The sequence below is a fragment of the Benincasa hispida genome, chromosome 2, assembly GCF_027475165.1.
Source record: "Benincasa hispida cultivar pf3 chromosome 2, pf3_genome.v1.1, whole genome shotgun sequence".
NCBI lineage: Eukaryota > Viridiplantae > Streptophyta > Magnoliopsida > Cucurbitales > Cucurbitaceae > Benincasa > Benincasa hispida.
Window position 1 is genome coordinate 40,223,768 of NC_143479.1, and position 22,948 is coordinate 40,246,715.

The 22,948-nt window shown below is 36.9% G+C and overlaps 1 protein-coding gene across 3 annotated transcripts in view; it reads left to right on the forward strand.

Annotated features, from left to right (window-relative positions):
- The first annotated feature begins 2,404 nt into the window (after window positions 1-2,404).
- LOC120072048 (Zinc finger C-x8-C-x5-C-x3-H type family protein) overlaps window positions 2,405-22,948 on the forward strand; it is a 54,695-nt gene continuing 34,151 nt past the window's right edge. For all 3 annotated transcript variants that reach the window (XM_090310862.1, XM_090310863.1, XM_090310864.1), the window contains exons 1-4: window positions 2,405-2,653; window positions 3,799-3,997; window positions 15,001-15,098; window positions 15,205-15,300. In XM_090310862.1, coding sequence (XP_090166988.1) covers window positions 2,610-2,653; window positions 3,799-3,997; window positions 15,001-15,098; window positions 15,205-15,300 — 437 coding nt within the window. In that variant the 5' untranslated portion in view covers window positions 2,405-2,609. The remainder of the gene's footprint in view (window positions 2,654-3,798; window positions 3,998-15,000; window positions 15,099-15,204; window positions 15,301-22,948) is intronic.

Sequence of the window (22,948 nt, forward strand, 5' to 3'; positions counted from 1 at the left end):
GAAATTATTTTGTCTACATTAAGTGTGATATTTATATATAAACATTTGTAAAAAGATATTTTCATTTAATTGAATTCACATATCAACTGAGTGTTAAGAATATTTAAATGAAAAGTATGTAAATATAAAAAAAACCATAAAATGATTTTTTCTTGGAACATTTTCTAGCAAGAATTAGTGAAAAATAAAGATTTATTCTTTGACGATCCTCCAAATTTAGAGGAATTGAAAATGAAATTATTGAAGAAATATGGTGACATTCCATTAGCTGCTAAGATGATGGGAGATATTTAATTAAAAAAAACCATAACATAGTAAAAATATAGAGCAACAACATGAAGAAGAAGAAAAAAGAAGAAGATGATAATGAAACTAATGGAAAAATATTAGGTATCAAAAGTTTTGATTTCTCTTTGGTTTCTCATTTTATTTAACCATACTTCTGTAAGAAATGTAGAGGGTTAATTGTTAGTCATTGCCCAAAAAGAAAGAAAGAAAGAAAAGTTTTAAAAATTAAACGAAAAATTTGCAATCCGTGTTTTTATTCAAGCGAAGATGGGTAGAATTATTCAAAGTAAAGATGGGTAGAATTATTAAATAAAAAAAATTTCAAAATAAAAATAATAATCATAAAAGCATATTATTTAAAGTTCAAAAAACTGCATCAGATACCCAGACATATGAACTCAACTTTGCATGACATATGAACTCATAAAAAATAACTCTGCACCCCAAACACAGACATACGAACTCCACGCACATACGAACTCCAGACATTCTATCTCAACTCAAAGCCCCAAATAACCCCTAAGAGTGTCTAATCTTAAGACACGTGGACAACACATGGGGTAATAGGAGTATGATACTTGGCTTTTGGACACTAAGCATGGATATCTATATTATACATCATTTATAAATTTATAATACAAATAAATAAATGTTTGAAGTATTTTATTCTTTTGTTAACCATGATTCGAATCTCAATCTCACGAATAGAATACCTAATAGTTAAATTGGGAATTAAATTATTCTTTAATTTGACAAATAGATATATAAGTTGAATGAATAAATCTATCTATTTATAACTTAAGATATAGTTATTTTATTATTTTATCGATCACAATTCTAAATCTCAATCACATTAATAAAATAGATATATGGGTAGAGATTTTAAGCTTTTACTAAAATATTGTTTAATTTAACAAATAAAATCATGTTATTATGATAGCATCAAGTTAAAATTTTGAAAAAGGCGTCGAGTTAGAGATAACATCCCAAGTGGGAGTTCATTGGGAAGGCTGGAAGTGTCCTCTGATGTAAGCAAAATGTTATAATTCATAATATCGTGTAGGGCAGGTCATAAAACATTAAGGTGTCGGTTAGAAGGTCATTCGTACAAAAAACTCGAGTTATTCTTCATTTTAAGAGTTCAAAAATTTAAGACTACAGTGAATATAAAGAGAATTCTCCCATCAATCAAAAAACTCTCTAAACTCCTAAAACTAAACACTCCTCGAGGACACGACCCTGTTAAGATATAAACATTATTTCAAGACTTCATCTTCAAAAGTATTCATGTGCTCTGCTTCTTCAAATCAAGCATACACATTCAAAAGAGTGAATCGAATGACCAAGTATTAGAGATTGAACTGCACCCGCATAAAATTTACATAAACTCAAGTTCATTACCATGACACACGTTTCTCTAGAAACCTCGTGCAAACATATGAGGTGTTGGTTACATATACACTATATATATGAAATGTCTATAACTCAAAACACATAAACAAGAGCAAAAATGAAATTAACTTACCTTTTGCAAATGAAAGTGGTAGAGTCGTGCTGATAACATGTTGTGAAAATAAGAACAATATATAAACAAAACAAGAACACAAGAATCAAAGTAGAAGAGAGATGAGAGAGAACAAATATTGAACTCAATTGTGCTGTATATTACAAAGGCACCATACACCACTATTTATAGGACATAAAATGTTGTATGTTACAATATAGAATCAATAGAGGGTGCATGTTACAACATGAAATTCAATGAGAGGTTTGTGATATTTGATAACCTATGTAGATTATGGATATCTACATTAAATAATATATTATAATATATATTACATTTATAATACTATTAACATTTTTACTTTAAATTTTAAAAATATATTCACATATTAGATTTTATTGAAAGAAATTATTATCATTATTTAACAAATTTTCATAAAAATTAATTTTGAGAGGTTAAATTTAAAATTTATTTAGAATAGGACTATATTTAAACAATTAAAAATATATATTTAAATTCTTCTGTACATGGACCAAAATATATTTTAACCAAAAAAAGAAAAAAAAGAAAAAACACTATGACAAAAATAGAAAAAAGTAATGTCGTTTTTTTGCCCTCAAAATGATTAATCTTGTGTTTTGTTTTGAATCCAAGCCTTTTCTCTTCGAGAACAAACTTAGAAAATCTCGTAGCGCCGCTACATGGCGCCATATGTGGAAGCTATAAAAGAAAGTACGGAGAATAGTTTAGGAAAATACACAATCTAGGAGAGACTGAGCGCGAAGCAAAATCTTGAATCGAGGGACAAGCAGCAATCATGCATTACAAGAAAGCACCCTGCAGAGATTTTCAGCGTGGCAGGTACGGTGAATTTCCTTCATATTTTCGTCTATTTATTGCTTTTTGATCGCTATATTGGACAATATAATCCTGTTTTCCCCTTCCCCGATTGTTTATAATTGCTAATTAGTGCCAAGACTTCCAATGCACCGTATCTTTAAAATGAAAACTAAGTTTTTTGATAATTTGAACCGAGCTAAGTATGAACTAAGTGTGGGTTTGTTATTCTCTTTCTGAGATTTAGTGGATTGTACCAGTGTTGAAATTTAATCCATTCAGGGAATTAAGATACTTTTAAAGCTTTCCAAGTTTGTTAGTTTGATTATAAAATGTGGGAGTAAATGGATTTTGAGTTAAAGGTTGGATGAAGCTACATTTTTATTTTGCATGTTTGATATGTTTTTGCAGCATGTGCAAATCTAATGCACTATGCATATAAATCTGATAATCTTTCTTGGATAATACATCCATGCTTGTTGATATAGCTTAAGCTTTTTCAATGATTTGAGCTTTGTTGGTTGTTTTACAACAGTATCTCATGTTTTCTCATTTAAGAATTGTTGGGACGAGTTCTTCAAGAATAAGAGATTCTTGAAATTAGTAGTTTCAGGTATCTTGTCTGTTGTTTTGTTGGAAGTTTTAGTTTTAGGAACACTTTGCGTCATTGTTGTCTAATAGCTGATGCCTTAGGTCAGTAGTCTTATTATTTCCATCTCAGGTGGAAAGATTCCTTTTCCTCGGACCTTTTTCTTGTAAGTTGTATTCTTTTGTTAATATATTAACTGCATTTTTCATAAACAACCATTTTCTTATGGGCTTTACACGTGAAATCCTTTTGTTGGATCGTGATGGAATCTTGTTGCTTGGTTCTTCAATAGATGAAGATACATCTTCTTGTATACTATCAAACTTGGACAATTATATTATGAGACCTTAATGGGCCAACTAAACGAAGAGATTTAGATTGTCCATTAGATTAGAACATCATTCTAAATGGCTCGCCATTAGGCTTACATTTTTCTTTTGGGCTCATTCTCTTTCTCATGTTTCACACCCCCAACTACATGATATTGTGTTTTATGATTGATCCAAGTTCAGTTACTGGTGGCACTTATTTTATATCTATGTGCTGCTTTATACTTACTGCCTAATTTTTCATATTCCAGTTGTCAATATGGTGAAAGGTGCAAATTTCTCCACGGCACTCAGCAACCACAGAAATCGAGTAGCTTTGGCTTTGGGGTGCAAACTAGCTCACAACAACAACAACAACAACAGAAACCTAATCCCTTTGGATTTGGCGTTCCTAGCACCGGTCAATCTAAAGCAGCTGCTGATTTTGGATCCAAACAAAACCAATATAAGGTCACTTCTCATTTTGGAGACCTTGGATGATTGAAGTTATAACTAGCAACATTATTCTTTTAACAATACACGTACAAGAATGTCTATATAAGGAGTTGGAGTTCATTCACATAAAACAACATTGGATTACATGAAAGAATGCCACTACCAGTATACATCATACACAACAGGACTCATTTAAAGACTTAATTAGCAAAAGTAGCACGAACAAAGATATGGGACATGGATATGACATAACACAGATATGCCAATATAGGAATGGATATGACATAACATAGATATGACAATACGTCACTTTATAATAAAGTAGGAGTAGGACACGAAAATGTTGGGGATGCATCTTTCTATAAGAACATATGTATGTTTATTGATAAATCTACTACTTTTGTTATATTACCAATTAACTCAAAAAGCTTAACCTTATCAAAATAAAATATTTTTCCTTGGAAAGGAAGCAAAGCTTTTCATTAATAAAATGAGAAGAGACTAATGCTCAAAGTACAAGGAATACAAATTAAAATACCAAAAATACCAAAACAAATACATAAAAAAGAGAAATCATGACGGGTTGACATAGTGGTAAATAAAGGACATGATTTTGATAAAGGGTTAGGAGATCATGGGTTCAATCCATGGTGGCCACCTACCTAGGATTTAATATCCTACAAGTTTCCTTGACATCCAAATATTGTAGGGTTAGACGGATTGTCCCGTGAGATTAGTTGAGGTGTATGTAAGCTGGCTTGAACAATCACAGATATAAAAGAAAAAAATTACACAGAAAAGAGAAGGACTAAGTAGGAGAAAAAGACCAATCCAGATCAAACATGAAGAGGCTTGAACCCGAGCTGAAAAAAAGCATGCAATCCAAGGAAAAGACTTAAAGAGGAAATGACCAATGATGTTGAGGCAATCAGATGGTTTCTCAAGGGCATTCTTTCCAAATAATTGTGATCTCCTTAAGGGGGCGTTTGAAAGCTTTTTAAGGAATTTTTTGAGAGGGGCATTTTGAGCAGTTCTATTTCTGAAACCTTTGTTTGCTTTGTCCTGAAGAAGGATAAGATCCACAAGTTCAAGGAATTATAGGCCTATTAGTCTCATTACTAGTGTCTATAAAATTTTAGCTAAGGTTTTGGCTAACTGGTTGGAAAAAGTCCTTCCATCGACAATTTCTGAGATGCAAGGTGCTTTTATTGTGGGTAGGTAAATTATGGATAGTCTTTGAAAGCCAATGAAGCCATTGAGGAGTACCTTGCTCTAAAGAAGGAGGGGGTGGTTTTCAAAACTGACTTTGAGAAGGCCTACAATCACGTGGATTGGATTTTTTTTGGATGAAATTTTGGATAAGAAATGGTTTGGTTATAAATGGAGAATGTGAACGTGGGGTTGTATGAGGAATGTTAGATTCTTTCCTAATTAATGGTAGACCGAGGGGCAATGTTTGGTCCTCAAGGGCTTAGGTAAGGGGATCCTTTGTCCCCTTTTTTTTTTTGGTTGGTGGTGATGTTCTGAGCAAGATTATTAGTAGGTGTGTTGGGGATAAGATTCTGGAGCCATTTGAGGTGGGTGAGTAGAAGGTGACCTTATCCCACCTTCAGTTTACCGACGATATATATATCTATATATCTATGTATCTATATATGTATGTATGTATGTATGTATGTATGTATTTGTTTTGCTCTAGAGATGAGGCATCGTTCTCTATTCTTATTCATATTTCGGGGCTTTTTAAAGTTATACCTAGGCTTAAAATTAATAGAAGAAGTGCCAGCTTCTGGGTATCAATTGTGATATGGACAAGCTTAAGAGTTTGGTAGAGAGGAATGGTTGTTCAATCGGTGAATCCCCTTCTTCTCATCTTGTTCTTCCTTTGGACGAAAAAAATTCCAAATCCCCTTCTGTTTGGGATTCGGTGATTGAGAAAGTGAGAAAAATTTTTCCAAAGCAGGGAGACACACTTTGATTCAATCGGTTTTAAGTGGTATCCCCACCCACAAAAAGTACCGTGACAGGTAAAAAGGTCAACATCTTCTCTCTCCTCTCTTCTCTCCCTTCTTCCCTCCTTCGATCACCTTCTTTTCTCCGACAACAATTTCGGCCAGAATTGTTTTCCGTGCTCCTCTATTCCTATATCAATTTGTAAAATGGAAATTCAAAGCTGCACAGTGAATGGTTCTTTCTTTTGCGTATGGTTCGAAGAAGAAAAATTCTTTGTGGAAGACATGGAGCTTAAAAAGGTCTTCCTCTAGCAAAGGCTCATCTAAAATGGTTCGTGGATCAAATTTCGGCTCTACTTCAGGGGCAAGTCAATAACTTCTTTATTCAAAAAGCTAAAGATGACGTGGCGGGGGGGGGGGGGTAAAAATCTCAAAATTCAGAGGTTTCTTAGGTTGGGTGTTAAGATGTGTTGTTTGGCCTGCTTTCGGTGGTCGTACATATCATTCATGTGCTGGTGGGTCTGCAGTGTCAGGGTTGGAGGTCGTTCTCAGGTATGCTGAAAAGCTTTCTAACCAGGATAGAAGGCGAAAAGGTTACGTTGCCATCAAGGGTGGGGTTGGTTGAGTTACCGGTATTGCTTCCAAAAAACACGGTAGGGAATGTGATAGAACAACTGAACAAGGACAAGATTGTTTTTCCTAGAATAACCACCAAATTTCTGAAGAGCAGCGAGCCCCTGTTTCTGTACTAGCAAAACAAAGCACTCCATTTCTGACAAAACAAAGCATTTCCTCATTTTGGGTTCATAAAAATAATATTCTATTCAAGGAAAATTTCAGTAATCTAGGTTATATTAAGGCTGTTTGTGTTTAATGAAAGGACATTGTAAAATTGCTGGAGGACTACTTTCAGACTAAGGTTTTCATTAATCCTCTGCTGTAGACAATGCAATTATTAGAATCTCTTCAGGAAATTTGGAAGAGTTGGTTGAGAACCTAGGTAAGTGGCGGAAGTTCGGGCCTCCATAGCAGACCCGAAGTAGTAAAAGGTTTTGGTGGTTGGATCTCCATAAAAAATCTGCCTCTCAATTGTTGGAACAATAACGTTTTTAATGCAATAGGAGCTTATTTTGGAGGGCTTGAAAGCATTTCATTAGGTACGTTGAGCTTGATCAACTGCTTGGAAGCAAAGGTTAAAGTTAAACAAAATTTATGCGGTTATATGCTAGCAACAATTGAATTGAGAGATGAAAACCGTGGTAATTTCTTCCTTAATTTCAATGATATTGAAGCTATTGAAGAACCTAAATTTGTCCTTGGAGATCTATTCATTAAAGATTTTTTAGATCTGATAGATTTAGCAAGATTAAATCAAGTTTTAAAGGATGAAGAGGTTGGTTTAAACGTCTTGGAACCAGAATGGGCCTTCCTAACTTCAGTTCAATCGAAGCCAGGATTCTCAAGCAATCCTTTTGCAGCTCTCAGGTTGAAGGAAGATCACCGGAAGATGGCCAGAGAACCTCCTTCTTCTCATCAGAGCTCTCTTCCCACTGCAAAAGTTCTGGCGATGGGATCCAAGTGTGGTGTGAACTCATCAAAGGAAGTCGAAGCACCTCATTTATAGAGGAAAGAGAAGTTTACGGCTGAGCCATTTTTGATGTCTAATGAGAATCCAAGTTTAAATGACGTGGCAAATAAAAGATTAGACCCATTGCAGGGCAAATCGGTTGCATAGCCGAAAAGGGAGTCCAATTGACACTGGACCCCACTCCAGTCGTTCCAAGCTCTTCCAATAGCAAAACTTCATCCCCTATTACATCAGAACCGTTGGCACCTTTTTCTATTGCCGTTTCAGTACCTAGCAAGGCGTCCTCCGGAAAGAGTTCGAGCAGCTCCTCATTTTCTCAAGCTAATTCTTCTTCAGCTATCTCCTCCTCGATCAAGGCAGTATCTAGAGCGATCCGAACAAAGGCTAAATGTCATTCAAAAGTAAGGCATTCCTAGTACCCCTTCAAATCATTTCCTAAGCACTTCGTCAGAAGAAAGTGTAAGCGATTATTAGAGCAAAATCCGGATCTGTTGGAAGCAAGCTGTGTTCAAATTCAAGTCCCCACTCAAGTTAACAGGTCAGATTTCCAATCCTCTCATCTTTCACAATTTAAACACTCTGCTTTTCCTTGCCTAACTCGAAAGTAAAATTTTTGAGAGGTACTCCAAGCCACACTCCAGTTTTTTCTTCAAAAAGAAAGGGTGAAGCATTCCTTGAATCTCCTTTCAGCATAAGCAGTGAAGAAATTGGTCGTATTGATGAAAATGAAGGTCCAAAGGAGTTGGGACAAGAGGCACCATTAGAGACAGACCTCAATGCCCTGTTTCAGACGGAGGAAGAAAAGTTAACTGATAAAAAAGCTTATGTCAGCCCCTCATTAGTTCAATCCTTTGAAATTCCAACTCATTTGAAGTCCGTACTCACTGATTGTAGACTTATCTTGGATTGAATATCGACAGTGGAGGCAGAGTTCTATAAATTGTCCGAATAATAATGAAAATTGTGTCATGGAATACGAGAGGATTAAAAGATGCAAACAAGAGATTGGCTCTCAAAAGATTCTTGAAAAAGCATAATCCTATTCTAATGCTAATTCAAGAGCCAAAGAAAGAAAACTTCGATGTAAATTTCATTAAATCCCTATGGAGCTCCAAGGATATAAGCTGGGAATTTGTGGAATCTTTTGGCACATTAGGTGGTATATTGACAATGTGGGATATGAGTAAGATAACGGTAGTTGAAGCGTTGAAAGATAGGTATTCGCTATTAGTTAAGTGTATTACTTTGTGTAAAAGAACTTGTTGGATCACAAACGTGTATGGTCCTAATGATTATAAGGAGAGGAAATTTGTTTGGCCCAAGCTTTGTTCCCTTTCAGATTATTGCATTGAAGCTTGGTGCATCGGTGGAGACTTCAATATCACAAAATGGGCTCATGAACGGTTCCCAGTTGGCAGAAACACTACAGGTATGAGGAAGTTTAATGATTTTATTGATCAAGCTAAATTCTTGGAGGTCCCTCTTTGCAATGGCAGATTCACTTGTTCTCGAGAAGGAAATTCTGTTGCAAGATCTTTAATTGACCGGTTTTCCATCACTAAAGCTTGGGATGAGGAGTTTGCAAGCTCGAGAGTTAATAGGAAAGCCCAAATTTTCTGATCACTTTCCTTTATTACTTGAAGTCGACTCTTTCAGTTGGGTTCCCTCCCCTTTTAGATTCTGCAATAGTTGGTTGCTTAACAAGGAATGTGGTAAAATCATTGAAAGAGCGTGGATGAGTTGTGATTCTGGTGGATGGGTTGGTTTTGATCTTAGTGTCAAATTGAGAAAGGTGAAAACAACCGTTAAGGCATGACATACTGACTTTCAAGAGAAACAAAGAAGAAAAGAAGAGGGGCTGTTAAAAGAAATTGAAAAATGGGATGCTCTTACTGAATCGATTCTTCTCTCAGGCACAGAAAATGACCTTAGATCCTCCTTGAAGGCCGAATCAATATCACTTTATAAGGTGGAGGAAATTAACTTAATTCAGAAAAGTAAGTTGAATTGGTTAAAATTAACTTAATTCAGGAAATTAAAATGCAAAGCTCCTGGTCTTGATGAATAAACAGCTGAGTTTCTTTTGAAATTTTGGGACTTAGTAAAGTCGAGCTTCCATTCCATATTCGAGGAATTCTACAAAAGTGGAAGAATTAATGCATGTTTTCAGGAAAACTTCATCTGCCTAATACAAAAAAAGGAATTTGCTGTTGCTGTTAAGGACTTCAGGCCAATCGGTTTAACTACTTTGACTCATAAGGTCATTGCTAAGGTGCTGGTTGAGAGGCTAAAAAAAGTGATGTCTACTATCATTGCTCCGTCCCAAAGCGCATTTGTTGAAGGAAGACAAATATTGGACCCAATTCTTATAGCTAATGAAGTGGTGGAGGATTATCAGGCCAAAAAGAAGGGGTGGATCTTTAAGTTAGATCTAGAGATGGCCTTCGACTGTGTTGATTGGGATTTCTTAGAAAAAGTATTGAGAAATAACAAGTTTGGTCAGAAATGGATTGAATGGATAATGGGTTGTGTCAAGAACCCTAGACATTCAGTCTTTGTCAATGGAAGACCAAGGGGGACAGTGGTTGCTACAAGGGGAATTAGACAGGGTGACCCCCTTTCACCTTTTCTTTTCCTCCTTGTTAGTGAAGTGTTGAGCGCTTTAGTGAACAACCTCATTCAATCCGGTATAATTGAAGGCTTCATGGTGGGAAAAGAAAAGATTCACATTTCCATTCTCCAGTTCGCGGATGATACTTTATTATTTTGCAAGTATGACAACATTATGCTTGCCAAGCTAAAGCAAGCAGTTGAGTTTTTTGAATGGTGTTCTGCTCAAAAAGTAAATTGGGACAAATTGGCCTTATATGGTATTAATGTGGATTGAACAAGTTGTTAACCATTGCCGCAAATCTGAATCGTAAGGTTGAACATCTCCCCTTAATTTATCTTGGCTTACCATTGGGTGGGTATCCAAAGCAATCCCCTTTTTGGCAACCGGTGGTAGATAAGGTTCATGCAAAACTAGATAAATGGAAAAGATTTAATCTTTCAAGAGGAAGAGCTACCTTATGCAATTCTGTCCTATCTAATCTCCCCTACCTTATGCAATTCTGTCCTATCTAATCTCCCCACCCATTACATGTCAATCTTTCTTATGCTTGAAAGTGTCATTTCAACCTTGGAAAGGATACTAAGAAACTTCTTTTGGGAGGGCCATAATGGTAGCAAGATAAATCATTTGGTGAAATGGGAATCAGTTCAAAGATCTTTGGTAGATGGAGGTTTCGACTTGGGTGGCTTCAAGGCAAAAAATTTAGCCCTTCTAGCTAAATGGGGGTGGAGATACATCGAAGAAGAAGATTCGTTTTGGTGCAAAGTGGTTAGAAGCATTCATGGTAAAGACTCTTTCAATTGGCACACGACCGGTAAAGATGGTAAGAGTTTAAGAAGCCCTTGGGTAAATATTTCTAAAACTTGGTTGAAAGTGGAGGCTTTGGCTAAATTTAAGTTAGGAAATGGCTTTCGGATTGCATTTTGGTTAGATCCGTGGGAAGGGAGGTTCCTTTTCATATTATGTTTCCAAGACTCTTCAGAATTGTCATCTTTCCAAAAGGTTCCGTAGCCGATCATTGGGACGGTTCCTTGGCCTCTTGGTCAATTAATTTTTGTCCTTTGTTAAAGGAAGAAGAAGTGCTTGACTTTCAGGAATTGCTTGGCAAAATTGCAGCAAGGAGAGTTACAGATGCCTTTGATAAACGGTCATGGTCTTTAGTAGACAATGGGATTTTTTCGGTTAAGTCTCTCAAAACTCATCTCTCTCCATCTTCCCCTGGGGACAAATTTATGTATATGGCTCTTGGGAAGACAAACAGCCCACGAAGGGTGAACAATCTCATTTGGATTATGCTGTTTGCTCACTTGAATGTAGCATCAATAATGCAGCACAAATTGCCTTCCAGATACCTTTTCCCCATCCATTTGTCCATTGTGTCATCAGCATGGTGAAGATCCTCATCATCTTTTCTTTATGTGCTCTTATTCAGTTAGGTGCTGGGAGAATTTGTTTTCTATCTTCAGTTTATCTTGGGTGTTCAGCAAAGATTTTCGAGGAAATGTGCAGCAATTTTTAGTTGAGGCGTGCTTCAATAAATCCTTTCCTTTACTTTGGTTTAATGTGGTAAAAGTAATACTGGCAGAATTATGGTTCGAAAGAAATCAGAGGGTGTTCAATGGCAAATCACTTGGTTGTTTGGATTGTTTCGAAACCGCCGTCGCAATGCTTCATCTTGGTGCATCCTCTCCAAACATTTTGAAAGTTACAGCATCCTAGAGTTCAACCTGAATCGGAGAGCTTTTATCTTTCCATCTTAATTGTGGACTTTATGCCCTTTGTTTCAGCTGCTGTTTTTTGTTTCTTGGTTCTTTTCACTCTTTGTTCTTTCTTGTTTCTAATTCTTGTATGGTTTGGTCTAGTTGCTGTTTCTGTTGTAATGGCTGAGTTCCAGCCACAATCTAGTCCATTTTGTGTTTGTTTTTTTGGATATAAAGAGGACGCTATGGGGTGTCGACCTAGTTGAGATGTCTAGGTACACCTGTTGATCCTTAGCCTCATTGCTCATTGTATAATACTCTTGTACCTTGAGCTTTTGTCTCACTATTCTATCAATAAAGAGACTCGTTTCCTTTTAAAAAAAATGGTATCCCCACCTACTTCTCTTTGTTAGAGCTCCTATTAGGTTTGCAAGGACATTGGAAAACTTATGGGTAACTTTCTTTTGGAAGGGGTGGGCGAAGGAAAGGGTTGCATTTGGTTAGGTGGGAAGTTGTTGGGAGGTTGGTGAAAGGGGGGTTAGAGAAATCTGAGTACTTCTAACCATATTCTGTTAGCCAAATGGCTCGAGCCTTTAGGGGTGGAAACAGTTCGGTTTGGTGGTCAAACCGAACTGAACAGATTTATTGGTTCAAACCGAACCGAATCGAACTGCAGTTCGGTTCGGTTTCAAATTCGGTTTTGGCATTTTTAAAAAATCCATGTTATATTCTTTTTTAATTAAAAGCGGTTCGGTTTCGGTTCAGTTTTAAATTCGGTTTTGTTCTTTAAATTAAAAGCGGTTCGGTTTTAAATTTGGTTTTACTCTTTTTTTAAATATATAAATTAAAAACGGTTCGGTTCGATTTCAAATTCAGTTTTCGAAAGTGAAACCGAACCGAATCGAATTTTTTGGTTTCACTGAGTTTTCGGTTCGGTTTTTATGGTTTGAATGACCACCCCTACGAGCCTTATACCCTTTGACATAAGGTTATTGCTAGTAAGTATAGGCCTCACCTTTTGAGTGGCTATCGGGCAGGAGTAAAGGCACTTACCAGAATATGTGGAAGGATATTTCTAATGAGCTTCTCCATTTTTCTCCTTTTGTTTGTTGTTTGGTTGGAGAAGGTAAGGACCCGTTTTTTTGGAAAGATCGGTGGGTGGGGGATGGTCCTCTTTGCTATTTGTTTCCTTGCCTGTTTCATTTATCCTCCTTTAAAAATCATCTTGTTTCTGATCTCTTGATTTGGTTGGGAAGCTTGTTTTCCCTTCCTCTTGGGTCCAGTCGCTCTCTGATGAATAGATAGGCGAACGATGTTGTCTCTCTGTTATCTATATTAGGGGAGGTTAATTTTAGACGTGGGAGAAGAGATTTGCGTGTTTGGGATCCCGACCCTTTAGAAGATTTCTCTTGTAGATCCTTTTTTCGTCGTTTGTTGGATCCCTCTCTTTCTAGTGAGTTTGTTTTTTCAGCCCTTTGGAAGATTAATATTCCAATGAAAATGTGATTCTTTATTTGGCAAGTTTTATGTGGTCACGTGAACACTTTGGATTGACTCTTAAGAAGGATGCCGTCGTTAGTGGGCCCGTTTTGTTGCATTATCGATTGAAAGGTGGAGGAAAACCTTGATCACCTTCTTTGGAGATGTGATTTTGGGATTTTGCATATTTTGTTTGGAACATTTTCTTCTAGATGTTTGGTGTGCCTATTGCCTGTTGTAGGGGTGCTAGAGATATGATCGGGGAGTTTCTCCTCCATCCTTCCTTTTGTAAAAAAAAGTCACTTTTTATGGCTGCTTGGGGTGTGTGCTATCATGTGGAATCTTTAGGGGAAAGGAACAATAGACTGTTTAAAGGGTTGGAAAGGGAGCCTAGTGAAATTTGGTCTCTTATTAGGTTTCATGTTTTCCTGTAGGTTTCGACTTCAAAGTGATTTTATTTTTTAAATATTTTAAATAAATATTTTGTAGACACTATTTCACTTGATTGGTCCCCTTCTTTCTAGTGGGATCCCTCTTTTGTGGGCTTGGTTTCTTGTACGCCATTGTATTCTTTCATTTTCTTCTAAATGAAAGTAGTTCTTTTTTGAAAAAGAGAAGACAAAGAAAAAGATGAAGAAAGTGCTTGTAGTAGTGAGCAAAATAGATCAACCTCTTTTAGGTTGGGTTAAATTTATGGTTGATCATGAATATTTGGATGGGTTGCGTAATGATCATCAGAATGGGTTGGGTTATTATTTATTGTTATTATTTTTAAAATTTTTGTAACAAGAAAAGAACTTTTTATTGGTCGTGGAAAGATAAAAAAGTATGTTCAAAGGACTAAGGAGGCAATCTGCAAAGGGAGACAAATATATGAAAGCAGCAAAAATACAGCTAACAAGTAGATAAGAATGCAAGGAAGACAATGAACACCACTGAGGTCACTATTCCATGCGTGTATTTAGGTTGATGTGTCAGCATGTCTCCCATGCGTTCAAGTTCAAACGTGTCCCATGTGAAAAGTAGACAAAGAAAGAAGGAAGCGTAAATACAAGAGGAACCATTAGAAACAAGAGTACAAAAAAGACCAATTAGAACAAATATCAGAAAGTGAATAGCCACAAAAACATGAGATAGAGACCCTACGAGAACTTTGTGAGTTCTTTGAAGATTATTTGCTTTTTACAAACCAACGTTCTAATTATGAGGTTTATTATAATTATTACTTTTCGTTTCTTATTTGCTTGGCCTTGTTCTTTTTGATTTCTTTATAGTTAGTGTTATTTTGGCTTCTTTTGTTTTGTAGTCTTTTTGTGCGTCTTATGTTCTTTCATGTTTTCCAGTTGAATTTGGGAAGAAAATATCTATGTATTTCTTCCATGCAACATTTCCAATATTTTTTTTTCTCACAAAAAAAGAAACTTACGTTGCAACCATTACCAATTAATTTTTTAACCACACCATGACCCAACAAGATCTACTAACTAAATCTCCTACGGAGCTACCTTTGGAAATTGCTCGTTTTCTTATGGTTATGGCTCTGGAAGATTACTATTTTCTCTAGCTTTCTACGAGGGATTAGAAAGGCTTTAATATATATCTATATTTTTTTGTTTTATGTTCTTAATTTTTTCATGACTGAGATCATATTCATAATTTTAACTCACTACTTTTCTTTCCAATAGCCGTTTGAAAACAAGTGGATTCGTTCTTCCACACCTACGGCTATGGGGAATGCTCAGTCTCGAAAACCGGACAATCATCTCCCGTCAGCTAATCACAAGTGTGTGTTCAATCCTTTGGTCATCAGATTATGTTTTTCTCTGTTTGCTGCTGTTAGTCATAAATGTCAATCACTTAAATGGAAATGCAAATTTGTGTATATGAAGATGCACAGATGGGGAGTCTTGCAAGCGCCAAATTGCCGAAGATTTTCAAAATGAGAGGCCATTATGGAAACTGACTTGTTATGGCCACAATAAAAAGTATGTTCACGTTGTGGACTCGTCATTAATTTTGTTCTATATCGTGCTATCCTGAACAATCTTTTTTAGCACCAATGAATCTTGCTATCAATGTTTATTTACTTTTGATGGAAAACAGAAACTTGGAGTTCCTGTTTGGTGACATTTACTCGACGACTTAAAGAGATGCTTTTGTGGGATTGTTCAAATATAGCTGTTCTCATGGAAACTAAGAAAGAGACGTATAAGCATTCTTTTATTAGGAGCCTGTGGGGTGAAAGGAATGTTCAATGGGCGGGTTTGGAGTTCAAGTGAGGCATCTGGAGGTATTTTGATCTTTTGGAATGGGAGTTTGCTTGAAGTTTCATATGTTGTAAAAGGGGTGTTTTCTTTGTTAGTGACCTTTGATTTCCCTCATATGGGTGTTGGTTGGATTTCAGGAATTTATGGATCGTTAGTCCCAAGTGAAGGAAGGCGTTCTAGGAGGAGTTTGGTGGCCTGTTTGGTCTTTGCTAGGGATATTGGTGCTGGCTGGAGATTTCAATGTGCTGAGATATCCATTGGAGAAATTGAAGGAGGGATAGTTACCAAGTCCATAAAGCCTTTTAACAGATTTATAAAAGACTATAACCTTATGGAGACTCCCTTCGAAATTGAGAAGTTTGCTTGGTTTAGCAATAGAGAAAGAGTGGTATTTTGTAGGTTTGATAGATTCCCGTTGTCTAAGGAGTGGTTAGAGTCTTCCCTAAAACTAGACAGGTTATGGGAACTAGGTTTACTTCATATAGTTGGTCTGTTAGTCTCAACTTTGGTAGGATTTCTTGGAGTCCATATCAGTTTAGATGTGAGGATGGGTGGCTGGAGCGGTGTTGAAAAGAGAATGAAATTTTGAAGCGGTGTTAAAATCTCATAGGTTCTGAAGTCTTGATCTCTCTTTGTTATTTTGCATTGCCCTTATTGATCTTATATTTTCTTATGTATTTTGTTTCTACCTTATTATTGTTTCGTTTCTGTTTTTTTTTTTTATTAAAAACGAGAATGTGAGGCTGGACCATCCTTCTATTAAGTCTTCCTTTTCCATTTGGTAGAATACAAGGGTTGATTGAAAATGGGAAGTTTTTTTGCTTCTTTTAACTCCATGTACGTTTAAATTAATTTTTTCAGAGGTGCTCATAGAAAAAATAAAATTTATTTAACAAGAATTTTCCGAAAGTTATTCTGAACACACTATAAATCTATTTGATGAAAAAGGGGAAAGAAAAAGAACACAGTTTACGTGGAAAATCCTAGAATAGGGAGAAAAAACCACGATAGTAGATTGATTTTTTATTATTGATTTAATACTCAGAATACAAGAATACAAGACGACTGCTCAAATAAATAGACAAGAGGAAACCCTAGGTGTATGATAAATTACAAATATGCCCCTAAACTACTATTTTCGACACTATTGATAGCTTGGTGGAGGCTAAGAATCTATGTAGGGAGTCGAAGGAGGAAGGGGTACCTTCGAAGGGGGAAGTTGAAACCCTTACTCAATAGAAGGACTTTAGTTTGAACTTGAATCTGATCAAGTTTTTGAAGGAGGACAATGGAGAGGTGATTAGGGAAGATATTGGGATTGAGTTGGAGGTTATCTCTTTTTTTTCTCTAATCTCTATGCTGGTCTTCCTAGATTTCTTGTAGAAAGGGTTAGATCGGAATCCTATTTTTGTTCGAGGAGAGTAGTTGGAGGCCCTGTTCACTCATGAGGAAATTTGTAACATTATTTTGGTTTTTATATTGATGAGACCTTGGGGTTGATGGTTTCATGTTGGCCTTTTTCAGGATAGCTAGGATAGTATTAAAGATGACATTTGGAAAGTCTTTTGTGAGTTTTAGGAAAGGGGTATTATTGATGTAGGCATGAATGGAACTTGTAGATTTGTGTATAGTATAGTTATATGGTTGACTGGCTCAACAATTTTTTTGCAATAGGAATAGATGAAGATGGTGGTGGTGCTTACAATGATTTTTGGTACACCTTGAATTTATCCAAGTCATTCGTCAAAATGGTAACTAACTTCTCAACCCGATCATTGGTGGAAGAAATCTGAGCAAGCTAAGGTCGTTGGCCCTTATACAATAACTTCTTACAATTACGTTTCCTATGACTAGGCTTACGATAGTAGTGACAAAAAATCGTCTACGAATCTTATCTCTGATTATCATAACTAGTTTTCTAGATATTGGTGCCCATCCCATTAGTAACCCTAGGGTTACTGTTCTTACTAATAAGAGCACTGATGGATTGAGAAATAGACGAAATTGATTGAGAACTCTCTATATGGAGAACACGACCAAACACATCTTCCTAAGAAAGGATCTTAGAGTCAGCGAGAATTTGTGTTCTTGCCATTCCAAATTTAGGTGAAAGGCCAATTAAAAAGATCATGACAACCATTTTGTCTTGTTGAGCTTGTTAAACTTTTACATCTATACTAAAAGGTAATTATAAAGCAAGTTTTGCTGTTGTCTTTATAAGTCTCATAAAATAAATCGTAACAAATTATTCTCTCTATGATGCAGGAAAGAACTACATGCAAACTTCAAACACTCGATGAACTTGCTCTTTTCTTTAGTATAAAAATTCTAATAGCTCCTTCACAGAATTGCAACAATTTACCAAGCCAACTACCTCACTTTCAATTGAATAGTTACATTGAGTATATCCTCTTAAAGTCAAACCTTTTTTTGTATCATCTTTCAGCGGATCCTTAGTCATATGATCATCGATAGTAGTACTTTATAGATAAAATTGAATCGTCCGAATCCAATCATAGTAATTGGATCCATTTAACTTATGTGATCTTTGAAGCAAAAGAAACTACATTAGATACCATCATATGCTTCATCTCATCCCTTAGGAACCCACACATGGAGTAAACCTCACAAACCAATTCTTGCTCACAAACCTGCCAGTATATGTCTTCACGTACCGTGGATCATTGAGTTGCGGTGGAACAAATTCGGTTGGTTTATGCCTCATTATTTGATTTGATTAGATGTAATTATTTCTGTAGGATTCTTTCTTTTTATGTAATTAAGTCTGAACCCTGCTAAATTAAGGTTGTGTACTTTTGTAAAATTAAGAAAGAGGAGTAATTTAATAAAGGATTCCATCTTTGCCACATGGTATCAGAGCACCAAACAAAAAAACCCTAATCCTAACCCTAGTGCCGCCGCTGCTTCAGCTTCAACCACCGCCACTGCCAACATCGTACTCGCCTGTTTTTGGCTCACCTCATGCCGATCTTCGGCGATTTTGACTGCGATTTCGATTTCGACGTGACTAAATGTTTTTTTCTTGTGACTTCATCTTAGATCTGTTCATCAGCGGCCACTCGCTCGACTGCAATACCTCTTCTGTAGCTGACAATCGGTTTTCCGGCCATGCCTAGAGTCTGCTTCCCAATTTTGTAAGCGTCTTTTGTGTGGTTTAGAGGCTATCAATTGAGTCTCGGTTTTTCGGTGAGGCTGCTTTTTTCTCATCTTTTTTGTGTTTTAACCCCTATTTTTGGTTAGTGGTGTTAAGATCCAGTAGCACACAACATGTCCGACGAAAAGTAATCAATGGCCAAAGTTTCCTATAACTGTCAGATTCCAAATGTCCAAATCACCACAATCCGACTCAATGAGTATGAGCACGAAAAGAAGAGGTGGAAAGGATCTTCGTTAGAGTGAAGGCATAGCGGGCAGATTGAAGGGGAGAGGGAGTTGGATGGTAACTTGTTTTGTAAAACCGAGGCTACATTCAGTTGACCATAAAGCATTATCCAGATGAGAATGCTAACTCTTCGAGGGCTATTTGTCTTCCATAGGGCCAAGAAGAGAGACTTATCCAAAGGGGAGGAGGGCGAAAGGTGGATTTTAAGAGAGTTGATCGTGAAAAGACCCGAGGCTGAAATGGACCACACCCATTTATCAAACGCATTTAAGACTTTTCTTGCTGTAATTTTCCCAAGCAGCTCTTGAAAGGCCAGCACCTCCGCATCTTTAAGTAATCGGCGGAAGGAGATTGACCATGAGGCCAAACGGCTGTCCCAATGGTCAGCTACTGAACCATTTGGAAACAAGGTGATTCTGAAAAGACAGGGAAACAAGGTGCTGAAGGGAGTCACTCCTTCCCAAGGGTCTAACCAAAACGCAAACCGGCTGCCATTTCCGAGCTTGAATGTGGCCAAAGACTCAACTTTCAGCCAAGACTTCGAGATACTAACCCAAGGGCTTCTCAAACTTCTACCACCTTTGCCAGTCGTGTGCCAATTAAAGGAATCTTTGCCATATATGCTTCTGATTACCTGGCCCTAGAAGGAATCTTCCTCGTTAAAGTATCTCCACCCCCATTTAGCTAGGAGTGCTAAATTCATTGTTTTGAAGCCACCAAGGCCGAGGCCTCCATCCGCTAAGGGTTTTTGCACTGAAACCCACTTCACCAAGTGATTCAGCTTGCTACCATTATGTCCTTCCCAAAAGAAGTTCCTTGTTATCCTTTCCATTTTTTAAATAACTCCTTCAGGCATAAGGAAGATGTTCCTAATTATTTGTGGGGCGATACTGTTCTCATGGCTGCCTACCTTATAAATTGCATACCTTCAAAAATTTTGTATTTCAAAACGCCTCTTAACCACTTCAAGGCTATTTTTCCTACTGTTCGTTTGTATTATGATTTACCAATTAAAGTTTTTGGGTGAATTACTCATGTTCATATTCCCAATTTTTCTCGATCTAAACTTGATCCTCGGGCTATTAAATGTATTTTTTTTGGTATACCTCTAACATAAAAGGGAATAAGTGTTTTGATCCCATGACCGGAAAATACTTTGAAAATATGGATGTGGTGTTTTTGGAAAATACCTCCTTTTTTGGCAAAAATACTCTTGGTGGGGGGGGGGGGTGTAGATGTCCAACTTAGAAGATAATTTTTGGGATACATCTCCTCTTCCCTCTATCCTGTGTCTGGAGACTACTAGTCGCTTAATGCCAAACATGGAAAATTCGATTTAAGGTGGAGAAACACTTCAAAAAGATATTACTGATCGAAAATGTGAACTTCAGGATTATACTAGAAGGGAATGCAATCAAACGAATCAAGATCAAACAAACAACGTGCCACAACACCAATCTAATGCCCCGACGAATGATACCAAAAAATTCAGGCAACCCATCTTCTATTCTCACTCTATCATCCTCTAAATGATCTTGACATTCCGATAGCTCATATTCCTATTGCACACTATCTTTCTTACCATAGATTGTCTGATGAGAGCTTTCACCTCTAGGGAAACCAATCTATTTGTTCCAAGGAATATATAGGAGGCCTTGAATGATCCAAATTGGAACTTGGCAGTTATGGAAGAGATGAATGCTCTTAAAGAAAATGACACGTGGGAAGTTGTTGATCTACCAAAAAAAAAAAAAAAAAGAAAACAGTGGGATGTAAATGGGTGTTCATTATAAAGTGCAAAGCTGAAGGGAGCATTGAAAGATACTGTTATAATTCTATTGTTAGGGTTTTCCATTCTTGTAAATATTTTGTGATATTTTCCTTTTCTATGCTTTGTACACTTGTACATATTCATATCTTTAGTGAATGAATAGAGGATTTTGATTCTCTCTCAAACCTAAGAGTTTTAAATGGTATTAGAGCTCTCTAAACAAACTTAGGGTTTTGTGAACCTTAAGGTTTAGGAATTTAGAACCCGTTTGTGATACGTTTAGAGTTTTGTGGAGAGGTGAGTTTACACTTTTGCTCACAGTCGCCAGCTTTGGTTCGTTCCCCGCCGTCAACCGCCGCTGTCGTGGGAAGAAAAAAAGCTAGTTTTTTGACACCGCCTAGTCTGTCGAGGAGCCCAACCGCCGATCTACAAAACCCCAATTTCCGGATTCCGCCTCACGCGCTGTTTGTTCCATTCTGCCGTCGGTCCACGCGTCGGCGCGTGTAGCCGCGTGCGCCATTTGTTTTGGTTCGTCTTCTGTGGGTTTCCTCAGTTTTGTTGACTCTTCTTGGTGGTGTGTTTGTTTGGGATATATAGATATACTCACTACTTGTAAAGACATCTCTTCGGTAAATTATGGTTTGATTCTCTGCTGTCCGGTGTTTATTTTTTCAGGTAATGGCTGATAAGAAACTAGTAGTCATGTCTGAGATTGTTCCTATGGTGTCAAAAGTAACTGAACACAAGTTGAATGGATCCAACTAAAATTCATGGAGATCAAATGTCGCTACTTTATTAGGAGCATGGAGATGGATGATCACATCACAGAAGAACCACCGATTGATGCTAATAAAAAAATTTGGTGGCGGGACAATTTAAGAATGCTTCTACAAATCAAGAATTCTATTAACCATGAAATCGTTGAACTAGTAAATCACTGCGAATCAATCAAGGAACTATTAGAATATTTGGATTTCCTTTATTTAGGGAAAGAGAATATTAATAGAGTGTTTGATGTTTGTAAGACTCTATATCAACCTGATCAAGGAGAAAATCTCTTACTAGCTACTTTATGGAGGTTAAAAATACATGTGCGGAATTCAATGCCTTGATGCCAATCAGCACGGATCCAAAAGTTCTAATGGCTCAACGTGCAAAGTTATTTATCATGAGCCTTTTAGTAGGTCTTGCACCTAAATATGAGATGGCCAAAGATTAAGTGTTGTCAAGCTCAAATATCTCATCGTTGGAAGAAGCTTACACTCGAATACTTCGTACCGAGAAGACACAAGCAGTTACGTCATTGATTTTAGTAGTGCTTTGATTGGGCGTACAAATGATTATAGAGGTAATAAGGGAGTTGAATCAAATAGCTCCAAAGGTCATCCCAATAACCAAAGATCAAATCTAGGAGGTGTTGTTTGCTATTATTATCATAAACCTGACCATACGAAGCGTGAATGCAGAAGATTGATGAATAAGGGTCAGAGGATGCCATCACCCTCTTCACATGTCGCCTCTACTCCTGATAATCTTGACAAGTCAATTACGATTTCTGTAAAGGAGTTTGCTAAATTTCAGCAGTATCAAGAGTCATTGAGGGCATCATCTTCTACTCCCATTATGGCCATCGCAGAGACAGAGCATTTCTAAATGCCTTCTTTCCTCCACGTCAAAATGGGTCATTGACTCTGGCACTACAAACTATATGACAGGTAACCCCAGTTTATTCTCTAACCTTTGTACATCTACCTCTTCACCTAATGTCACTATAGCTGATGGAACCTCCACTCCTGTTTTAGAATCAGGAACCGTCCATCTTACTAAATCAATTTCTTTGTCATCAGTTTTAAATTTACCACATTTTCTCGTTTAATTTGATTTCGGTCAGTAAACTCACTCCTGATCTTCATTGTTGTTTCATTTTTTCCTGGTTATTGCTTATTTCAGGATCTTACGACGAAGCAGACTATTGGTAAAGGGCGTGAATTTGGAGGTCTTTTACATCTTTGAACCACAAACACCTACAGCCATTACATGCTAAAGTGTGTCGTCTCCCTTTGAAGAGCATTGTTGTTTGGGTCATCCGTCTATCTCTGTGTTGAAGAGTCTTCGTCCACAACTTCAAAATTTGTCTTCTTTAGATTGTGAGTCATGTCAGTTTGCTACATTTCATCGTTTGAGTTTGTATC